We start from the raw sequence: 19,389 nt of genomic DNA, 5'->3' as shown, positions 1-19,389 counted from the left end.
AGCCTTCTTTATGGTCCAGCTCTCACTTCCATGCATCACTACTGGGAAAACCATGGCTTTTACTATACGGACCTTTGTTGGCAAGGTGATGTCTCTGCTTTTTAAGATGTTGTCTAGGTTTGCCATCGCCTTTCTCCCAAGGAGCAGGCGTCTTTTAATTTCGTGACTGCTGTCACCATCTGCAGTGATCATGGAGCCCAAGAAAGTAAAATCTCTCACTGCCTCCATTTCTTCCCCTTCTATTTGCCAGGAGGTGATGGGCCCAGTGGCCATGATCTTCGGTTTTTTGATGTTGAGCTTCAGACCATATTTTGCGCTCTCCTCTTTCACCCTCATTAACAGGTTCTTTAATTCCTCCTCACTTTCTGCCATCAAGGTTGTGTCATCTGCATATCTGATGTTCTTGATATTTCTTCTGGCAATCTTAATTCCGGCTTGGGATTCATCCAGTCCAGCCTTTCGCATGATGAATTCTGCATATAATTTAAATAAGCAAGGAGACAATATACAGCCTTGTCGTACTCCTTTCCCAATTTTGAACCAATCAGTTTTTCCATATCCAGTTCTAACTGTAGCTTCTTGTCCCACATAGAGATTTCTCAGGAGACAGATGAGGTGATCAGGCACTCCCATTTCTTTAAGAACTTGCCATAGTTTGCTGTGGTCGACACAGTCAAAGGCTTTTGCGTAGTCAATGAAGCAGAAGTAGATGTCTTTCTGGAACTCTCTAGCTTTCTCCATAATCCAGTGCATGTTTGCAATTTGGTCTCTGGTTCCTCTGCCCCTTCGAAATCCAGCTTGCACTTCTGGGAGTTCTCAGTCCACATACTGCTTAAGCCTGTAAGTTTATACACAATGATAACTCTATCAGTGTTTATTTTTTATGACTGTTATTTTCAATGTTTTTAGCTGTTCTTATTTTTATCTGTAAGCTGCCGAGTTCCCAAACAAACACCCCCACCTATGCATTTCAGGTGCCACCACTGGGGCTCCAGGATGGGAGCAAGTCTTTCCTTCTGCTTTGCTGCGCGTTCACCAGGAGCCAACTCGGCAGCCTTGCTGCGCTTGCACACTCGGCTATTAGCTGTTTGCATGAGCGCTGCTAGACAGAGGACAGCAGAGCCCTTGGGACAGGCGTCTCTCAGCCGTCGGAGGAAATCTCTTGAAAGCTGCTTCCCTGGACATTGGGGAGTAAGCGCCCCTGAATCCAGCGAGGCTTCCTCCTGGTCCGGAGCCAACACGCCCCTGCGGAGGTTGCGATCCATCCCATGCAACTGTCACCCAAGCAAGTGGCACTTGGGCTGCACGCCTGTACTCATTTACTCTGGAGTAAGCCCCAGGGACTTTCTTGTGATTGTCCTGCTTGGGGCGTGGATCTAGTTGCGGGAAGCCCGGCGCCTTGCCCCACTTCCGACCCGTGCGCTCCGAGGCGCCGCCGAGGAAGCTTCGGCACTGATGGTTTCGGCGCAAGGCGACCCATTTCACGCGTCGCAGCTGAAGGAGAGCTCAGTCAGTAAAGCATGAGCCCCACGTTGGGCAAAAGATTTTTGCGTTCCGGCGGGTTGGACTAGATGTCCCCCGGGATCCCTTTCCACTCTCTCCCGTTTCTATAACACATCGAACCCGCGAAGTCCTTGTCCTGGCTGTCGGCGTCCACCGCCCAGCTGCCCTCTGCACACGCTCAGATCCCCCGTCGCCAAGTGCAGCGCCCACCCCAGAGAACCGTGGCCTTGGAAGGGTCCCCCGGGGTCATCTAGTCCACCCCCGGCCTTGGTGCCACGCGGCTTTCCCGGCGGCGGAGCGCGCGCTCCCGCGCCCAAGGCGGGGGGCGGGGGGCGGGCGGCGGAGCCGGAGCCGGAGCCCGCCTTCTCCTCGCGCGTCGCCGCCGCCACCGCCGCCGCTCGGGGACTGGCTGGGGCGCCTTCGGCCGCTCGCCTCTCCGCCGGGACGCCGCCAGCAGCCGCAGCAGCCGCAGCAGGCGAGCGCCGCCCTCCGGCTCCCGGCGCGGCATGCGGAGGCGGCCGGGGCGCTGCGCCGTCGGGGGCGGCCGGGGGGCGGCGGCGGCGGCGGCGGCGGCGGCGTCCTGAGGAGCGGCCGGCCAGATCGGCGGCGCCCGCGCGCCATGAGGAGGCACGGGGAGCCTGCGGAGCGCGGCGAGGGCTGCGGGGCCCCGGAGGGCTCCGAGGGGCCCCGCCGGCTGCGCCTGTGCTGCCGCCGCCGCCCGCGCGCCCCGGGCCGCGACTGGCTCTACGAGTCGTACTCCTGCCTGAGCCAGCAGCACCCGCTGCTCGTCTTCCTGCTGCTGATCGTGCTGGGCGCCTGCCTGGCTCTGCTGGCCGTCTTCTTCTTCTTCGCCGCCGGGCTGGTGAGTCTGGAGGGAGGGCCGAGGGGCTTCTCCCCCGCCGCCCTGGGCTGGGCTGCGGCCCCCTCAACTCTCCCAAAGAGAAGGGAAGGCTTCCAACCAACATAGGCAGAGCTTATTTTCCGATATTTTTTTAAAATCGCCTCGTTTTATTCTCACATGAATGGGCTGCATTTTAATTTGGAGCTTTATTGATTTTTCTTTTTTTAAAAAATATGACTATTCAGTTTCACACATAACGGTACACATTGTTGTAGCTTTGCGTTTCTAATGAATGGGAAGCCTCAATTCTGGACAATTTTGGTGCAAGTGGCTTACAGATTTGGCAGCTCTCAAACTTGCCGGAATACCACGATCCAGAGGTTATGGGCCGATGGAGAAATGTTTTGTAAAAAAGCATTTCATGTGATTAGAAATTCAAACGTAGCCCTGCCTGTATTGCTTTGAAACACAAGTGACATTATGATCATGTTTAATTTCTGCATTTTGCGACCTACCACAGTTGATTAGCCGGGCAGCCTGATCCCACTCAGATCCACGCCAAGGAAGTCCCACTTTATACAGTGGCATTTACTTCAAGGAAAGTTTGTGAGGGATTGTAGCCTTACTTCCATCTCAGCTTTTTCAGGTTGCTTTTTTAAAAGGATTGTTCTACTCTGCTGTAATCCTGTTGTACAGCTATTTGGAATGTTCTGGTCTGGATCTATCCCTTCTTTTCTGTACTCCAGAGCCTCTGCTGCATTTTTCCTTTTACATTTTTTATACTGGCAGATAACTTCATAACCCATTTCTGCTCAGGAGATGCAGTTAATTTCAGATAAGCCGCTGCAATTGTTACCTCATGGTGTGTCTGGCAAAGCAGAGACTCTCCTTGGCCTCCCCAACCCCGGGCACTTTCTAGCAGTTTCGTGTTTTCAAAGCAGGTTTGAATTGTGACTGCCTTCGGGTCTGTTTCAGCACAAAATTACTTTGTGCAGTCTCTTGGGCAACTTGCATGTATTCATGTAAATAGCAGAGGACACGCCTGCTTGGGAAGGCTGCTGGGTCCTTTTAGTTAAATATTCTGTTCATGGATCACAAGTGGAATAAAACTGCCAGGCCTCTAGTCCTCAACATAGCTACTTGGAAACATCCCGCAGATTTCAGCAGAGTTTCTGGCCGAGTAAGTGTGCTTAGGCTTGCAGTCCAAATTTAATACCTCTAATTCATTTGCTTGCTTTCCTTCCTGCTGACAGATTAACCTTATTGGTATTTGTTGTTCAGGTGAAGGTTTTAAAGCTACAAAAGAGCTTTAACTAACACTTAAATGTTTTCACCTCAAAACAGGAGTTGAAGGAGCCACCTCCCTCCATTTTTGATGTTTGGGCATGAGTGTCATTGCTAATGTAGCAAAAAGGACAGCACCCACAGTCAGGAGGAAGTTTGGGCAGGCTGGGGAAAACCCCAAGGTTTGCAGAAGTGAGAAAAATATTCAGGAAAATATGGTGTGGGGCGGGGGGGGGGAGAGGAGGAGGAGGAGGGAGGACTGGGGGGGCGCCATGGGACAGAATGCTGACTGATGGAGGGGGTGGGCAGGAACAGGATGGAATGGAGGATTCTAGAGAAAAGGTCTGACTGGCTGAGTGGAAGAGTGAATAAGGAGCACCGCACATGGGAACAGCTTGTTACAGGTCCCACTCGCTATCCACGTTTTTCATTTGCTTCAAACAGTTAAAAGGTAGTCTGTTGCTCACATCATTTGCTACACATGCAAGATTGACTGTAGTTAACAACCCTCTAATTTTCAGCAGAGGAAAACTTTGTGCCATTTGTCGAATTCCTTATTAGCTTGTTCCCAGGGCTCCAGTTCTTCTCCACTAAAATCAATGGGAGTTTTTGGTCTTGACTTCTGTATAGGAGCCGGATTGCACCCTCAGTCTAAAGTTCAGGGAAATAAACCGTAATCAGGTGTAGCCCACACACTCAGCCAAAATGCTCATTTTTTCCTCCTGATTGCCGCAATTAGTCAAAGAGATTTCCATTCTTGTGAAGTATTTCCATGTTCAGAATGTAATGATGTGAACCACTGTGAGCTGCAATCTTGCTTATCAATGAACGTCACACGGAAGTGCTGCACTTACACCTTATTAATTTCTCCCTGAATCGAGAGTTGGAATAAATGAGGATTTCCCTACCCATTCTCTGCGCGCACAAAGAAACTCTCACACACTCCTTTTTTGCCTATCCTTCTCCACATCCCTGGCATATTCCCCTGCTTTGGAGGAGAGTAGGCAAACCAATTGTGGAAACTAGGTGGGAGAAGACATGGCTGCCTCATCACTGACTGCCTGATTCAGTGGGGAATTTAAAGGCACAGAGCAGATTTCCAGGTTGCAACTCTCAGGGTGACTCGCTCAGGCTAGCACCTTCTGCATTGAAACCATGTGCTCTGCCACTAAGCTATGTCCTATCCTTAGGCCTTAGAACTGTTTATCATTTGGTAACTTCAAAAGTGACCTCCTGTTTTATACATTTCTATTCTGATTTATTGAACTCTGGAAGCAGATAAGTTTTGGCTGATTTAAGCATGGATGTCAGCTTTGGTTTCTATCAGTTTTTCACATTTTCCACCTTTTTGCAACAATTTGGGAATTTTGTTTTTTAAATCCCCATGAAAATTTATCTGCATTTTATTGTTATTTTTTCCTAATGAACACCTTTTGGTATGCAGTTTTGACTAATACAGTATACACATTTTTGCAAGCAATTTTCTGTAATACAATACATGCATTTATGTTTTTTTCAATCACATATATGTATTCTCATGCAATCACTCCCCCCTGATTTATGCATTTTTGTACACATTGCAAAATTTGGAGAAGTGCTAATTTCTGAAGGATGCCTTCAGTTTTGGTTCACATATTGTTTCCAGAAGTACAAGTTAAATAGTTTCTCACTAATATGCAAATAAAATCTGATTCTTCCCCATCCCACCCTCATTTTATAAAATAAGATTACTGCATACTTGATGATTTGGACAGCCCTGATTAGGGACGTTTTTAGCGTTGGATGTTTTATTGTGTTTTAAATCCCCTGTCGGAAGCCGCCCAGAGTGGCTGGGGAGGCATGGCCAGGTGGGCAGGGTATAAGTAATAAATAATAATAATAATAAATTGAATGTATGAGCGGACTCTGTTCAAAAACATTGCATTTGAAGGCATATGTAATATAAATAAAAACCACTTTACATCAGTTTGATAGCAGGACAATGTACAAAAGGCAATTATGTTCATGTAAACGTAAAATCCACAATAATATGTCAGGCATAAAATGCCATTGAAACAACATTAAATAGGCAGTGAAAACAAAATACAAGAAGACTAGGTGCTAGAGGATAATAGAAATGTGATTCTATGACACTCAGAGGTGATGTGAGAATTGTACTGTTGGTATGAAGTCTAAGATGACTCTTCACACCTCCAAAGCAGTATTTTCTGCTGCAACGAGGAGGCATTTGTAAACCGGAAGGGTGCTTGATTTTTACCATAGTGGTTAGTCAGTTGGGAATCTGAGTGCTTCACATTTGGAGCAGACTGTTATGGAGGAACTGCCTAGAAACTTCCTCTGCACCCGTCTCCCATTTTATGAAGGTTTTGCAGAGGTGTTAAATTGGAAGGTGGGGGGATGCATTCTGGTCAAGGAGGTTTCTGCTGGAGAAGTGGGTCACCTGGGTCAGGAATGGCCATGAGCCATTGGAAGTTACTTTCTGAGTTTTAATAGACCTTCAAAGTTTATAAACGTTTCTGTGGTATACAGAGCTATGTCAATTTCAGAGCAGATATAAATCAAAAACACTGAAGCCAGTGAAATAGCTAGAGGTAAGCTAGAGCAGTAGTATTTCTGTTCAGATTAGACTGGTGGTCTTCTCCCATCACCCTGCTCTAAATATTCTGTGATATGTTCAAGTCCAGTGCATAAAATAATTAGAGGGAGGGTGTTGCCTACAAAATCCAAACTTCCATTGTGGACGTCATAGAACTGAAATGCATTTAAAGAGCCTGTGTTGAAAATGCACAATCCCCTTGATCCTGATTTTGTTATGCATCTGAAACATTCTTAGGCTAGTTTAAACATTTTCCTCGCTGTAAGTGTGTCATCATGGCTGCAGCTCTGAACTGAGGGGCTCTTGAGCAGTATGGAAGCCACGGTTTGCATTGGCAGAGGCTGGGCAGGCTGAGAGAGAGGCTGTGAATCACAGAAAAATAGAATAGTGCAGGAATTGCATCCCAACCTCTGCTTAAAAACCTCCTAGAAAGCAGGGGCTGCCTCCTTCCAAGGGAGTCCTTTCCACTGTTCAACTGCTCTCACCACCAGAAAGAATGTTATAGTTTAGTTTGTCTTTGGCATTCCAGGCATGCCATAGGAAGGGGGAGAAAGCTCATTTATAATGTATTTAGGAGGCTTTATTTCCCAATGGCTAGCAGTGAAAAATGGGATCTAGAGAGGGAGAAAGAACTAGCCACTTACTGTTTTATCCATGAAGTTTGCTTTATGACATAATATTTGTCCTTGTGTTCATCTTCCATTGGCTGCTGAACCAGAACCTTTGGGTCACTGGACGTTTTATACTTCAAAGCTCCCCCCCCCTTCTAGTCTCTCTTACCCTAGATACTATCAAGGGTCAAGTATTTTATCAGGTATAATTTTCCTTTTATTGTTTACAATGTACTGTGCTGCATCTTTGCTGTGTCTGAGAATTCATAATTACTAAGCGGTAATCAGAAAGATGAAAGAGAACGGCTGATTATCTATAAATTGTAAGACTATGCAAACTACATTTTCATTCACTGACTGACCATAGGTGTTACATAGTAATAAAAGATAAAAAGTTATGATCATAATGCTAATTTTCATATCATAATTTGCAAAATTATATGCAATGTAAATCCTGCAATTACATCTGTTGCATAAATTGAAACATATTATTCAGCATTTTCATATTCCTATATAATGAGACTATTCTTCTGCGTTGCTTTTGAAATTTGCAGTAAATGGTCTACTTTAATAATATCATTCCTGATTTGTGTCTGTGAGTGCATTAATTTTTCTGAGAAATGTAACACTGGCAGTTCCAAAGGAAATAAAACATTCTTGTCTCAAAAATAAGATGCAGCTTACAAATAGCAAGGACACTCCAGCTGGCAATGGATTTGGGCATTTAGGCCTGGGTTTAAGCTCAAACCTCCTGATTAAAATCAGAACGGCTTTAATTTTAGTTGGATTGCCTCAAATAAATGTGCAGATTATAAATATCAACACAAATATCACAAAATGCTCCACAATATATAACAGGCCATTAAAAATAAATATTTATTCAATATGTCCTTCTAGAATGCCAGGTATGGTGATGCAGACTAGGTAAAGGTAAAGGGACCCCTGACCATTAGGTCCACTTGTGACCGACTTGCGGCGCTCATCTCGCTTTATTGGCCGCGGGAGCCGGCATACAGCTTCCGGTCATGTGGCCAGCATGACTAAGCCGCTTCTGGCGAACCAGAGCAGCACACGGAAACGCTGTTTACCTTCCCGCTGGAGCGGTATCTATTTATCTACTTGCACTTTCAGTACCTATTTATCTACTTGCTTTCGAACTGCTAGGTTGGCAGGAGAAGGGACTGAGCAACGGGAGCTCACCCAGTCATGGGGATTCGAACCGCCGACCTTCTGACCGCGTTAAGTATAAACTATGCGGACTAGTTTATACTTAAAAGTCTATCATAACTCTAGAGAAACAGCATTTAAAAGAGGAAGTAAGCCACTGAGTTCAGTGGGACTTACTGGTAGGTAGGTGTGTATAGGATTTCAGCCTACCTCTTAAAAATATCAGTGTGCAGCTTTGGCAAATCCAGAATGGTTTGAAAATTTACTAATCAATTTCGCTTCTAAGAATGTAACACTTTTCTATATACAGTTTCTTAAATATAACATTTCCTGAGGCAACTTTGGAAATGAACATTCAAGGTTAGGAGTGCCATGCATTCAAATGACATTCTTTTGAACCATCATATTACTTTCTCTGTGACCAAGTACCTGCATTGCCTCTTTATTACTGATTTACAGTAAAATAATAAAGTGCACACTGAGGAAATCAGGCTTCAGGTTTTTACATATTTTTTAAGTGAAAGCAAGCAGCATTTGCCTCTGAGCCTCTTCAGAAGCTCATTACAGTGGTACCTCGGGTTAAGAACCTAATTTATTCCGTAGGTCCGTTCTTAGCCTGAAACTGTTCTTAACCTGAAGCAGCACCACGTTGGCTAATGGGGCCTCCCGCTGTCACTGTGCTGCCACCGCGAAATTTCTGTTCTCATCCTGAAGCAAAGTTCTTAACCCAAGGTACTATTTCTGGGTTAGCGGAGTCTATAACCTGAAGTGTTTGTAACTCGAGGTACCACTGTACAGTACTAACAAAGAAGTGTACTTTTATTTTCTGCTTATGTATGGCCAAGGGCTACTCTGTTTATATCCCATGATTTCCTCCTGACTTTTTTTTTTAAAGAACTTGGTTGTTGTTTAGTCATTTAGTCATGTCTGCCTCTTCGTGACCCCCTGGACCAGAGCACGCCAGGCACTCCTGTCTTCCACTGCCTCCCGCAGTTTGGTCAAACTCATGCTGGTAGCTTCGAAGACACTATCCAACCATTTACAGATAGGTAGCCGTGTTGGTCTGCCATAGTCAAAACAAAACAAATTCCTTCCAGTAGCACCTTAAAGACCAACTAAGTCAGTTCTTGGTATGAGCTTTCGTGTGCATGCACACTTCAGTGTATCTGAAGAAGTGTGCATGCACACGAAAGCTCATACCAAGAACTGACTTAGTTGGTCTTTAAGGTGCTACTGGAAGGAATTTGTTTTGTTTTGACTATCCAACCATATCATCCTCTGTTGTCCCCTTCTCCTTGTGCCCTCCATCTTTCCTAACATCAGGGTCTTTTCCAGGGAGTCTTCTCTTCTCACGAGGTGGCCAAAGTCTTGGAGCCTCAGCTTCAGGATCTGTCCTTCCAGTGAGCACTCAGGGCTGATTTCCTTAAGAATGGATAGATCTTCTTGCAGTCCATGGGACTCTCAAGAGTCTCCTCCAGCACCAGAATTCAAAAGCATCCATTCTTTGGCGATCAGCCTTCTTTACGGTCCAGCTCTCACTTCCATACATCACTCTTGGGAAAACCAGAGCTTTAACTATACGGACCTTTGTTGGCAAGGTCTGTATTTAAAGAACTACTTACTATAAATAAGCAATAAAAGTCTCTTGCTTTCCATCTGGGCAGCTTGTTTATAATCTTGATTTTTTTATGAATAAATAATAATTCACTGATTTACTGATTTTCTTAATTCCCCTGTAAATTCAAGTGTACATTTCAAGGCAGTATAACAGAACCAGAGTTGCTTTTCTCCATATGTGCTTTATGTTGCTGAGAGCATAATCTGCCTTTCCATAACAATGATCAAGAAAAATATGAGGCCAGTTTAGTATATTCTCAGCAGGATGCTGGATGTGGACTTCTCAAATGGAAGTGTCCCTGTTGCAGAACAATCAGGCAAGATTTTCAGAAAGTAACTTGATCAACAATATAATGTAATAATGTCCTCCCATTAATTTTACCTCTCCACTCTCCAATATCTTTCATTTCTTGTTCTTACCAATTCTCTAAAGGATGGATGGGGTAACAATAATAATAATGTTTGTTTGTTTATACCCTGCCCATCTGGCTGGGTTCCCCCAGCTACTCTGGGTGGCTCCAAACAGAATATTAAAAACATGATAAAACATCAGACATTAAAGCTTCCCTAAACAGGGCTGCCTTCAGATGTATTCTAAAAGATAGTTGTTTATTTCCTTGACATCTGGCATTCCGCAGGGCGGGCGCCACCACCAAGAAGGCCCAAGAGGGAGCTTGGGCTGAGGCTTCTGGGCCCTTCTCAATAACTGATAGCTGCTGCTCAGTCTGATGCTGGGAGGCATTCTTTGGGTGGCTTAGGTGTTTACACATACATGACATATTCTTGGATTGCAATTCCATTATTTACAGGAGTACAACTAGAATTTTTCATGTGCTTGTCTTAACTCTAGTTGCTAAAGAATTTGCACAGATATTTTGAGTGACATGAGAAAGGCACTTTTGGCATTGGTGGTTTTCAGTAACCTGAAGAGCAGAGAAAATAAGAGTATGGAATCTTACAAATTAGGAAGAAAGAGTTTAACCGGCTAGGGCAGTAGCACTTGTGAGTCATATTCTGTACAGAGCTTGTTGTCAATCAGTTAAACATGAGTCAGCAGCATGTTTTATTAAAATATTTCAGTCCCACCTTACTTTCCCATAACAGGTTCATAAAGGTTCGTAAAGAACATAAATCTCAATAAAGCAACAGGAGAACAAAGAAACAAGCACCAAAGCAACACTAACGGTACATCAGCGCAGAAAGCAAATGAATAATGCCAGGCTCCTTCATGTTGTGGGAGCACACTGAAACAAGGGCACATTGAGACCCTGCTCTTTTTACCTGTTGCCTAAAGATGCAGAGGGAAGGGTCAGCTGGGTTTCCCAAAGGAGTTTCCTGGTGTGAGTGCCTAGCTTTCTGCCATTGGTAGGAGATGCATGGCAGCCTGTACAGTGGTACCTCAGGTTACAAACGCTTCGGGTTACAAACACTTTGGCTAACCCGGAAGTAGTACCTCGGGTTGAGAACTTTACCTCAGGTTGAGAACAGAAATCGTGCGGCGGCAGCGGGAGGCCCCATTAGCGAAAGCGCGCCTCAGGTTAAGAATGGTTTCGGGTTAAGAACGGACCTCCGGAATGAATTAAGTTTGAATTAAGAATACCACTGTATTCTCTTCATTGCAAAGTAAGGCCCCCGGCATTATTTAGTAGGCAGACTTTGTTTGGGAAGCCTTTGGGTTCAATCCCTGCTCAAGCACAAAGTTGCCTTTTTCACCTTGGGCTGCTAAGCTGCTTTGCGTGGCTGTGGTGGGAATGAAGTGGGAGAACTTGAAAGAATGGGATACAGCTGCAATAAAATGAGAAACTAACTTGATGGGGGTTATTTCAGGCGGGTTTGGAAGAGCAGAAGCAGTTGCTCACACTAAGAACAGGACAAGATGTAGGAATGTGGGCCTGTGATTTTGCAACAACTTCAGGGACCCCTTTCAGTATTGGCACCTGTGTGTGGCACACAAAATTCCAAGGCAGGTTGTAGGTGCACCTTCAGTTCCATGCTGAGCTGTGGCCATTTGTGTCCACTTGGCTAGAGTGAGAAGCACCTGCCTTATCCTGAGTTAGACCATTGCTCCATCTTGCACAACATGCTGCCCAGAAGTAGCTCTCCACAATATCCAGCCCTACCTGAATGTGTTGGGGATTAGAACCTGGTAGCTTCTGCATGTGAAACAAGTGCTCTGCCACAACAAATGCCTTTCCCAGTCTTATCCTTCTGAAAGCCTTTATTAGATTGCATCTAGCGAATGTGTTTGGGTTCAATAAGTGATTTGCATACATTTTGGTCTGTAGTAAGAGAATTAGGAGAATAAAGTAGAACTTTGCAATCATTTTCCTCTCCCCTTTCTCGGCCTCTTCTTCATCTTGTTGGAAACTGGTCAGGGAGAAGCTTCCCTGGAGAGAGAAAAACACAATTTGTAAGCCTCCCAAGTGTGACACTTTTGCGATTAGCTTTGCGTATTCCGTTTCTCTGTAATGTTGATATTAAACAAAATAGTATGAAAACACATAGTCACCCATCATTTAAAAATAATTTTTTTGTATCTGCTTGTCACCTCCTTGGTATGGAGTTGAAACTGAGCACACATATCTGAAAGGGGATGCTGACAGACAGGCAAAGGAGGGAGGCTATCTTTTGCCTCGGAAACTCAGCAGCCAGTCTGTGGGGCAATGCAGCTGCCACCCTGTCCAAAGAGGAAGGAGGATCTTCCTGCAGGATCTTGGGGGGCCTGGCACCTCACCTTTAAGAAGACTGGTCTCCATATTCTCCAGCCTCCTCCTTCCTCTCCTTCCCTCTTGTAGGGGAAACTATTGTTGATATAGCAGTGTCCCGTGCACAGCGGAATGATGAGGAATACGTGCACATACTCTAAGTTGCTTTATTTACCTTTCAAAGCTGGTAGATTACAGAAAAACATCTTGCCTCTGCCGGAGCAGAGAAAACATCCTCTCTCCTCTAAAGCACGGAGAGAACAACACACACTGAACTGCAAAGAACAGTGAAAAACAGGAAACCAGTGTACGTCACATCCAGTCTCCCTTTCCCGTGGGAAAACTCCAACAGCAACTGACTGTGGAATGTAAACATTGTCTTGTGACAAGCATTTCACTGCACAGTGAAGAGAGCAGAAACCAACATCCTCCCCCTTTCTGTGAACATCACTGGGCAGCGTGTTTGTACAATATCAGTACAAACCCAACTTCTGCACATAGGTACAGTGTTGATCCCTTGATACAATCTTGGACAATACATCAGCAGGAATTTCATTACCTGGCATATAGGACACCGTTACGAGTCCCTTCTGAATACGTTCCCTAGCATGTTGCAACTTCAATTGCAAGTGCTTCGTGCTTTGCTTACAACCTTCAGAATTCAGCAAAGCCAAACATGCTTTGTTGTCCTGGTAAACCTGGATTGGACATTTGACAGGAATTTTCATGTCTTTGCACAATTGTAACAACCATTCACAATCTTTAATAGACCCTGATTGTACATATAGCAAACTCCAGACGTACTTTTCCTGTCTGTAGTGTCACTTCCAAAACTTGCATCTGCAAATATTTCAAGACCACCAGACTTCTGATTGTTAAATCTCAGTCTGTAATGCATAGTGCCTTTCAAATACCGCGCTATGCGTTTCAGAGCTTTCCAATCCTTAACAGTAGGATTGTTGACTTGTCTGCTTAGCAAATTACAGCTAACAACAATGTCTGGTCTTGAACATCTGGCAATGAAGTTTAGCTTGCCTAGCACACTTCTGTACAGTGTAGTGTCAGAAAATGCTTCTTCAGTGTCATCTACCTGATAACCTGTTGTCATCGGTGTGTCTACAGGGTTAGCATCCATCAGGTTTAGTTTGCTTAACACATCAGCAATTTTCCGTGATTGGTGTACTAGAATGTTACCATCTTGATCTCTCTCTATTTCCAGAGATAGGTAGTTGTTTACCTCACCAAGATCTTTCATGTCAAAGTGCTCTTTCAGTTGAGCTAGGGCATTATTGTACATTGTGACATCCTTCCAAAAGAATAAAAGATCATCAACATAAAACAAACAATACAGTTTCTTTTGCCCCTCCTCTTTGACAAATACACATGGATCAGCTTTCCCTTGCTTAAAACCTAGAGAAAACAATACTTCAGTGAGTTTTGTGTGCCAACACCGTGCACTTTGTTTGAGACCATAAAGGGACTTCTTCAGAGCACAAACAAATCCCTGTTTTACCTGTATGCCATCAGGTGGAAGCATATAAAGTGATTCATCTAGAGATCCGTACAGAAAAGCTGTATTCACATCATGGTGACTAATGTGTAGATTCTCCTCTGCAGCTAGCTTGAGCATAAGCCTAATGCTCTCATACCTCACTGTGGGAGAGTAGGTCTCGTGATAGTCTTCACCTGGTACCTGTGCAAAACCTCTGGCTACCAATCTGGCTTTGTGTCTGACTATCTTGCCATTTTGATCAGTCTTCGCTTTGAAGACCCATTTGCTTCCAAGCAGTTTCATTCCTGGAACTACTGGAACAAGGTCCCATGTTTTGTTCCTTTCCAAGGAATCAAGCTCAGCCTTCATGGCATTTAACCATGGCTCAGCTTCCTTTGAATCCAAATCCTGGATTTCTTGGAAACTTGAAGGTTCAAATACCTTCTTGGAGCTTTTAACAGCTGTTACTGCTATCTTAGCAAATTCATCAGCAAATCTCTTTGGATGTCTGCCTTTTGTGGCTCTTTGTGACCTGCGAATTAGCCGTAGGTCTTCAACACTCTCCTCTTCCTTCTTGGGAGAAAAGTGACCTATTGTGAACAATGGTTCCTCCAATTCTTGATCAGAGCTTTCAGAGGGTCGCATAGAGGCTTTCGCACTCTTGAAATCCTCTGAATCACCCGATTCAGTTTCAGACTCAGAATCAGAACCTTCATCAGTGGGTGTGGGTTGCTGTGGCTGCTTTTGACTATCCTCAGTCTCATCACTGTCATCAGGATAACATTGGAAAATTCCCACATTCTCCCCCCACTTGGCATTGTACTCAACACTTCTTGTGAGCTTAATTGCCTTTGAGTCAGTCATCATTATTCTGTAAGACCCTTTCTGATAACCTAGAAAGATACCATGCAATCCACGCTTGTCTAACTTGGAGTTTTGTGGTGAGTGAACCCACATGTCAGAACCAAAAATTTTCATGTGTTTGATGTATGGCTTTTTGCCAAACATCTTCTCATAGGGGGTACAACCAATCGCTGACAATAACCTGCGATTATAACTGTAAGTGAAACATGAGAGAGCTTCGGCCCAATAACTCTCTGGAAGATTGGCATCATGCAGCAAGGTTTTTAACCCTTGAAGCAATATCTGATTTGCTCGTTCTGCAAGTCCATTCTGCCATGGCGAGCGAGGACTAGACAAATCGTGTTGAATTCCTTTCTCAGTCAGAAAAGCCTCAAACTGCTGAGAAGTGAATTCTCCCCCGCGATCACTGAAAAGAGTCTTTACCTTCTTACCATGCACATTTTCCAACCAAGCACAGAATTCCTTGAACCTAGGAAAAGCCTCTGATTTCTGCTTGAGATTGTACACATAAATATACCTGGAAAATGCATCAATGAAAACCATGAAGTACCTGTTTCCACCCAAAGAGGGCGCTAGTGGTCCAACCAAATCAGCATGAACAATTTGGTATGGTTCTGTAGCTTGCCTACTAGACACCTTACCTTTCGCAGCCATTTTCACCTTGTTTGCTGCGCATGCCTTGCACTTCATGTGGTACCTGCAGGGTTTAATAGTCATACCTTCAACCAAGGCAGGCATTTTTGATACTGCCTCAAAATTCAAATGACCAAATTTTCGGTGAAAATCGTGAATACATTCTGCATGCAAACTTTTGTTAGAACCTGCAATGCAACAAGTGTCATTCTGCACAACATCATCATAATACAAAACATACAAACGATCAACATATTCAGCATACAATACATAATCATTTTTCTTTGTGATGATGCACCTTTTGTTCTTAAAGGAAACGTCAATTTTCCGCTCATTCAGCTGTCCAATGCTGAGCAGATTATGTTTGGCATCCGGCACATAAAGCACATTCTGTATCGATAAGTCCAAACTGTGAAGAACAACAGTTCCGTAGCCTTTACTGGGGATTGTGTGGTCATCCGCCTGGTGAATCACACCTTCTTGCGGTGTAAAAGACACGAACAGTTGCTTATCGTTGCACATGTGGTGGGTCGCTGCTGAATCAACCACGAAGAAAGATCTAGACGTCTTCTGGATCTCTGCAACCTTTGGAGTGAAGCGTGAGACCATTGCCTTGTGCTGCGTTGTCCTGGACACTGGACCTTTGCCTTTGCTCTGGCCTCTTCCACGCGATGAGCTTCCACTGCGCTGCTCTGTCTTGGCCCTGGGATATTTGCATTCCCTCTTCATATGGCCTAGACGTCCACACGAGTAGCATTTCACTGCCTTTAAAGCTTTGACGCCATCTGGTGGTTCCACTGCACTATGGGATGACGTCTGTGAAGTCTCCCCCTTGCCCATGCAGCTATCACCCTGGCGATCTGCTTCATTCTGAATCACGGCAGTATCACAGGCTACTGTGAGTTGAGCATTTGGCTGATTGGCATCAAATTCCCCTCTTGCCTCAGCCAGCCTTCTGCAGCTAGCCATCATGACTCTGGCATTAGCCTTCTGCGTCATCTCTGCTGCTTTAAACCATGCTGCTTTACTGGTGCTTCAAAACCTCATTCCAAAGGCAAGTTCAAAAGTGCTTTGTCTCTGCTGCCTTAAATCATGCTGCGTCACTATTTTCTGCAGCTGCTTTAGTCCAAAAGCACTTTTAAAAATTACTTTCGATTTCCCCAGCATAGGAACTTGATCCTTTGAGCCCTTGCCTACGCCCGGCAAACGGCCTTAAAAGATCAAAGTCCAGCCATAAAGCCATTAGTTAGTAGCTGGCAGGCTGCCCGGAGCAGTAGCACATACCTCATCAATCATCTTGACGCGCAGAGCAGATACCGTTCGATCCGTCCCTCTGCCGCTGGTCCGATATCTGGAGCCCATTCTTAAGATGACTGCGTTTTTCTGGGCCCGGAACCAAATATTGTTGATATAGCAGTGTCCCATGCACAGCGGAATGATGAGGAATACGTGCACATACTCTAAGTTGCTTTATTTACCTTTCAAAGCTGGTAGATTACAGAAAAACATCTTGCCTCTGCCGGAGCAGAGAAAACATCCTCTCTCCTCTAAAGCACGGAGAGAACAACACACACTGAACTGCAAAGAACAGTGAAAACAGGAAACCAGTGTACGTCACATCCAGTCTCCCTTTCCCGTGGGAAAACTCCAACAGCAACTGACTGTGGAATGTAAACATTGTCTTGTGACAAGCATTTCGCTGCACAGTGAAGAGAGCAGAAACCAACAGAAACTTCCTCTGCCTTCTCTGTTTAGGGGCTCCCACTGCAAATAGGGGCTCCCACGTGCTTGCGGTGGCTACTAGTGAACAGTGCTGGAAAAGAGTTTTACTCCCAACTGCAACTGGCCCTGGGTTCAAAGGTTTTTCGCCTTTCTGTGGGTGGGTAGCTGCAGTTTTGTTAGATGTCTCATCTTCATTACCACAACTTGGTGAAAGTAGCATTGGGTAGGTTTCTTTGTTGGCATCCATCTGTCTTGAGAGACTATGGCAGGCGCCTCTGGGGGTTAAGTCAAACCACAGCATCAGCAGCACCAAAGTGACCTCTCTGGGGTGCAAGCCTGAGCAGTGTGTATGGGGGTTCTGGGCTGGCCAGATGACAAGAGTACACACAAGACCCCCATCTTGGTCTCACTGATGTGATCCAAAGGAAAGCAGGGCGATATGTTTGGCACCAGCTTGGCTGTAGGTGTTGCTGGAAGGAGGCGTACAAGGCACCATCCAACCATCTGAGGGACTCCACTGCGGATTTGGGTTCCTAAATACAGAATTATAGAGAAATATTTTTAATGGATATTGTTTTATTTTGCTGTGGTATAAGATGAAACCTCATGCATGTTTGTCTTCTTTTTTATAATATTCTTTGAAATCAGTACTATTTATTGCTCCCATTAAATTTATTGAATAATGCATAGATTTAGTAACACTTGATCAATTATACAGTAATTCTAATTAGGATTTTTAAAATACTTGCTTAATAGCTGGAGGGCATGGTTTCTTGGCATGATGAAACAGTAAAATAAAGGCTGTTTTTTCCTGGAAGCAGAGGTGTGCAAGTGTGCCAGTACTTAGACTTTGCCTAATACTGACAGATTATTTTAGATGTGAGGAGGCATGAACATTGTGATGGCCACTGTTTCAGAGGGGAAGTTAAAGTAAGCATACCTGTCTCCCACTGAAATCAGTGGTGCTTTAAACAGCTTCACTAACTCATTTGTATGCCATATTTCTAATACAATTGCCAAGTTGAGTAACAGCCAGCTTCATTTTTTGAAGCAGCCCAGGCTGAGTGTCTTCACGTTCAGGGGGATATCCTAGTAACTTTTTGGAAGGAATGGATAGAAGGCTTACTGTTAAGATGAGAGTGCATAGGGGTTTTAAGTTCTCTTTTTTACCACGTAGCAGTGGAGCTGATTCAGCTCCGTAAAGTGGGAACATTCCCCTGCTGGCAGGACAAGCAGAGGCTGCCTAGTAAGCAAGCCAAGTCAATATTTGTAAGAGCCTTCCCGGATCAGATGGAAGGTCTGCCTCATTCAGCCTGGTCTTTCTGAGAGTGGTCGGCCGGATGCTTTGATGCCCATAGACAGGTATGCGCTGGACAGTCTTCCCCTTCAATGGTTGCAATGGACGTGCTTATTCTGCCACATATCGCTGTCTTAAGAGTATTGCCCAAGTCAGGGTCTGCTTGTAATTGGAGCAAGGAAATATAAAACTGAGCCATTCTTGCCCCCAGTGCTTTGCATGACATCCTTTACTCAGGAGGTTGCAAAGCAAACTGAGGTGTCTTTCACTGGTCCCACAAGCTATCTGTGTATAAGATTCATAAACAAATAAATATGATGCAAAAGTATATGATCTCTCTTCAGTGTTTTCACCATGAAACATGAATTGCATGAAGTTTGGCTGAATTAGGCCGCTGTCATAGACACACATTCCTTGAAACACGCCCCATTAGTGGGATTTGCCCTTTCTAAGTAAGCAGCACAGACTTACAGTAATAAGAGTCCTAGAATTGTAGCATTGGAAGGGACATCTCAACTAAAGCATCCATGACAGATGGCCGTCCAACCTCTGCTTAACTTGCCCTGTAGAGTTCTCAAGCTCTTGTGCTCTGCCATGCTTAACCTATTCTGTTATTTAAGAGAGGATGCAGGGTCTGCTAACTTCTGAAACAGTTTTTCCCAATCCAGTGCCCTCCAGCTATTGTGCCCTACACTTCCCATCATCCCAAACTAGCACGGCCATGCTGTGTGTGTATGCTGGCGTCAGTGGCGTAGCGTGGGTTGTCAGCACCCGGGGCAAGGCAAGTAATTTGCGCCCCCTAATCCGTGGATTTGCGCCCCCTAACCCTAACCCCTCTGCACCCCCCACACTACGCCACTGGCTGGCGTATGCTGACTGGTGTTGATGGGAGTTGTAGTCTACAACATCAGGAGTAGGAAAGACTGTTCTAGAAAGTGGAAAGATCGAGGATGCTTGCTTCCTATGTGGAATCTTCATTTATTAGGTTATAAGTCTTTGTATGCAAAAATTATACTATCTGGTAAGATAATAGAAATAAACACTTACAATGCAATCC

At 44.8% G+C, this 19,389-nt stretch overlaps 1 protein-coding gene across 1 annotated transcript in view; it reads left to right on the top strand.

Annotated features, from left to right (window-relative positions):
• Window positions 1-2,122: 2,122 nt before the first annotated feature.
• ADCY2 (adenylate cyclase 2) overlaps window positions 2,123-19,389 on the top strand; it is a gene marked incomplete at its 5' end in the record, with an annotated part of 149,422 nt that continues 132,155 nt past the window's right edge. Inside the window, one exon of the mRNA XM_081872615.1 lies at window positions 2,123-2,365. Coding sequence (XP_081728741.1) covers window positions 2,123-2,365 — 243 coding nt within the window. The remainder of the gene's footprint in view (window positions 2,366-19,389) is intronic.

Source organism: Podarcis erhardii (assembly GCF_964252035.2).
Source record: "Podarcis erhardii genome assembly, chromosome: 8".
NCBI classification, from domain to species: domain Eukaryota; kingdom Metazoa; phylum Chordata; class Lepidosauria; order Squamata; family Lacertidae; genus Podarcis; species Podarcis erhardii.
The sequence above is the reverse complement of the archived record's forward strand: the minus strand, read 5'-3'. Positions and strand labels throughout refer to the sequence as shown.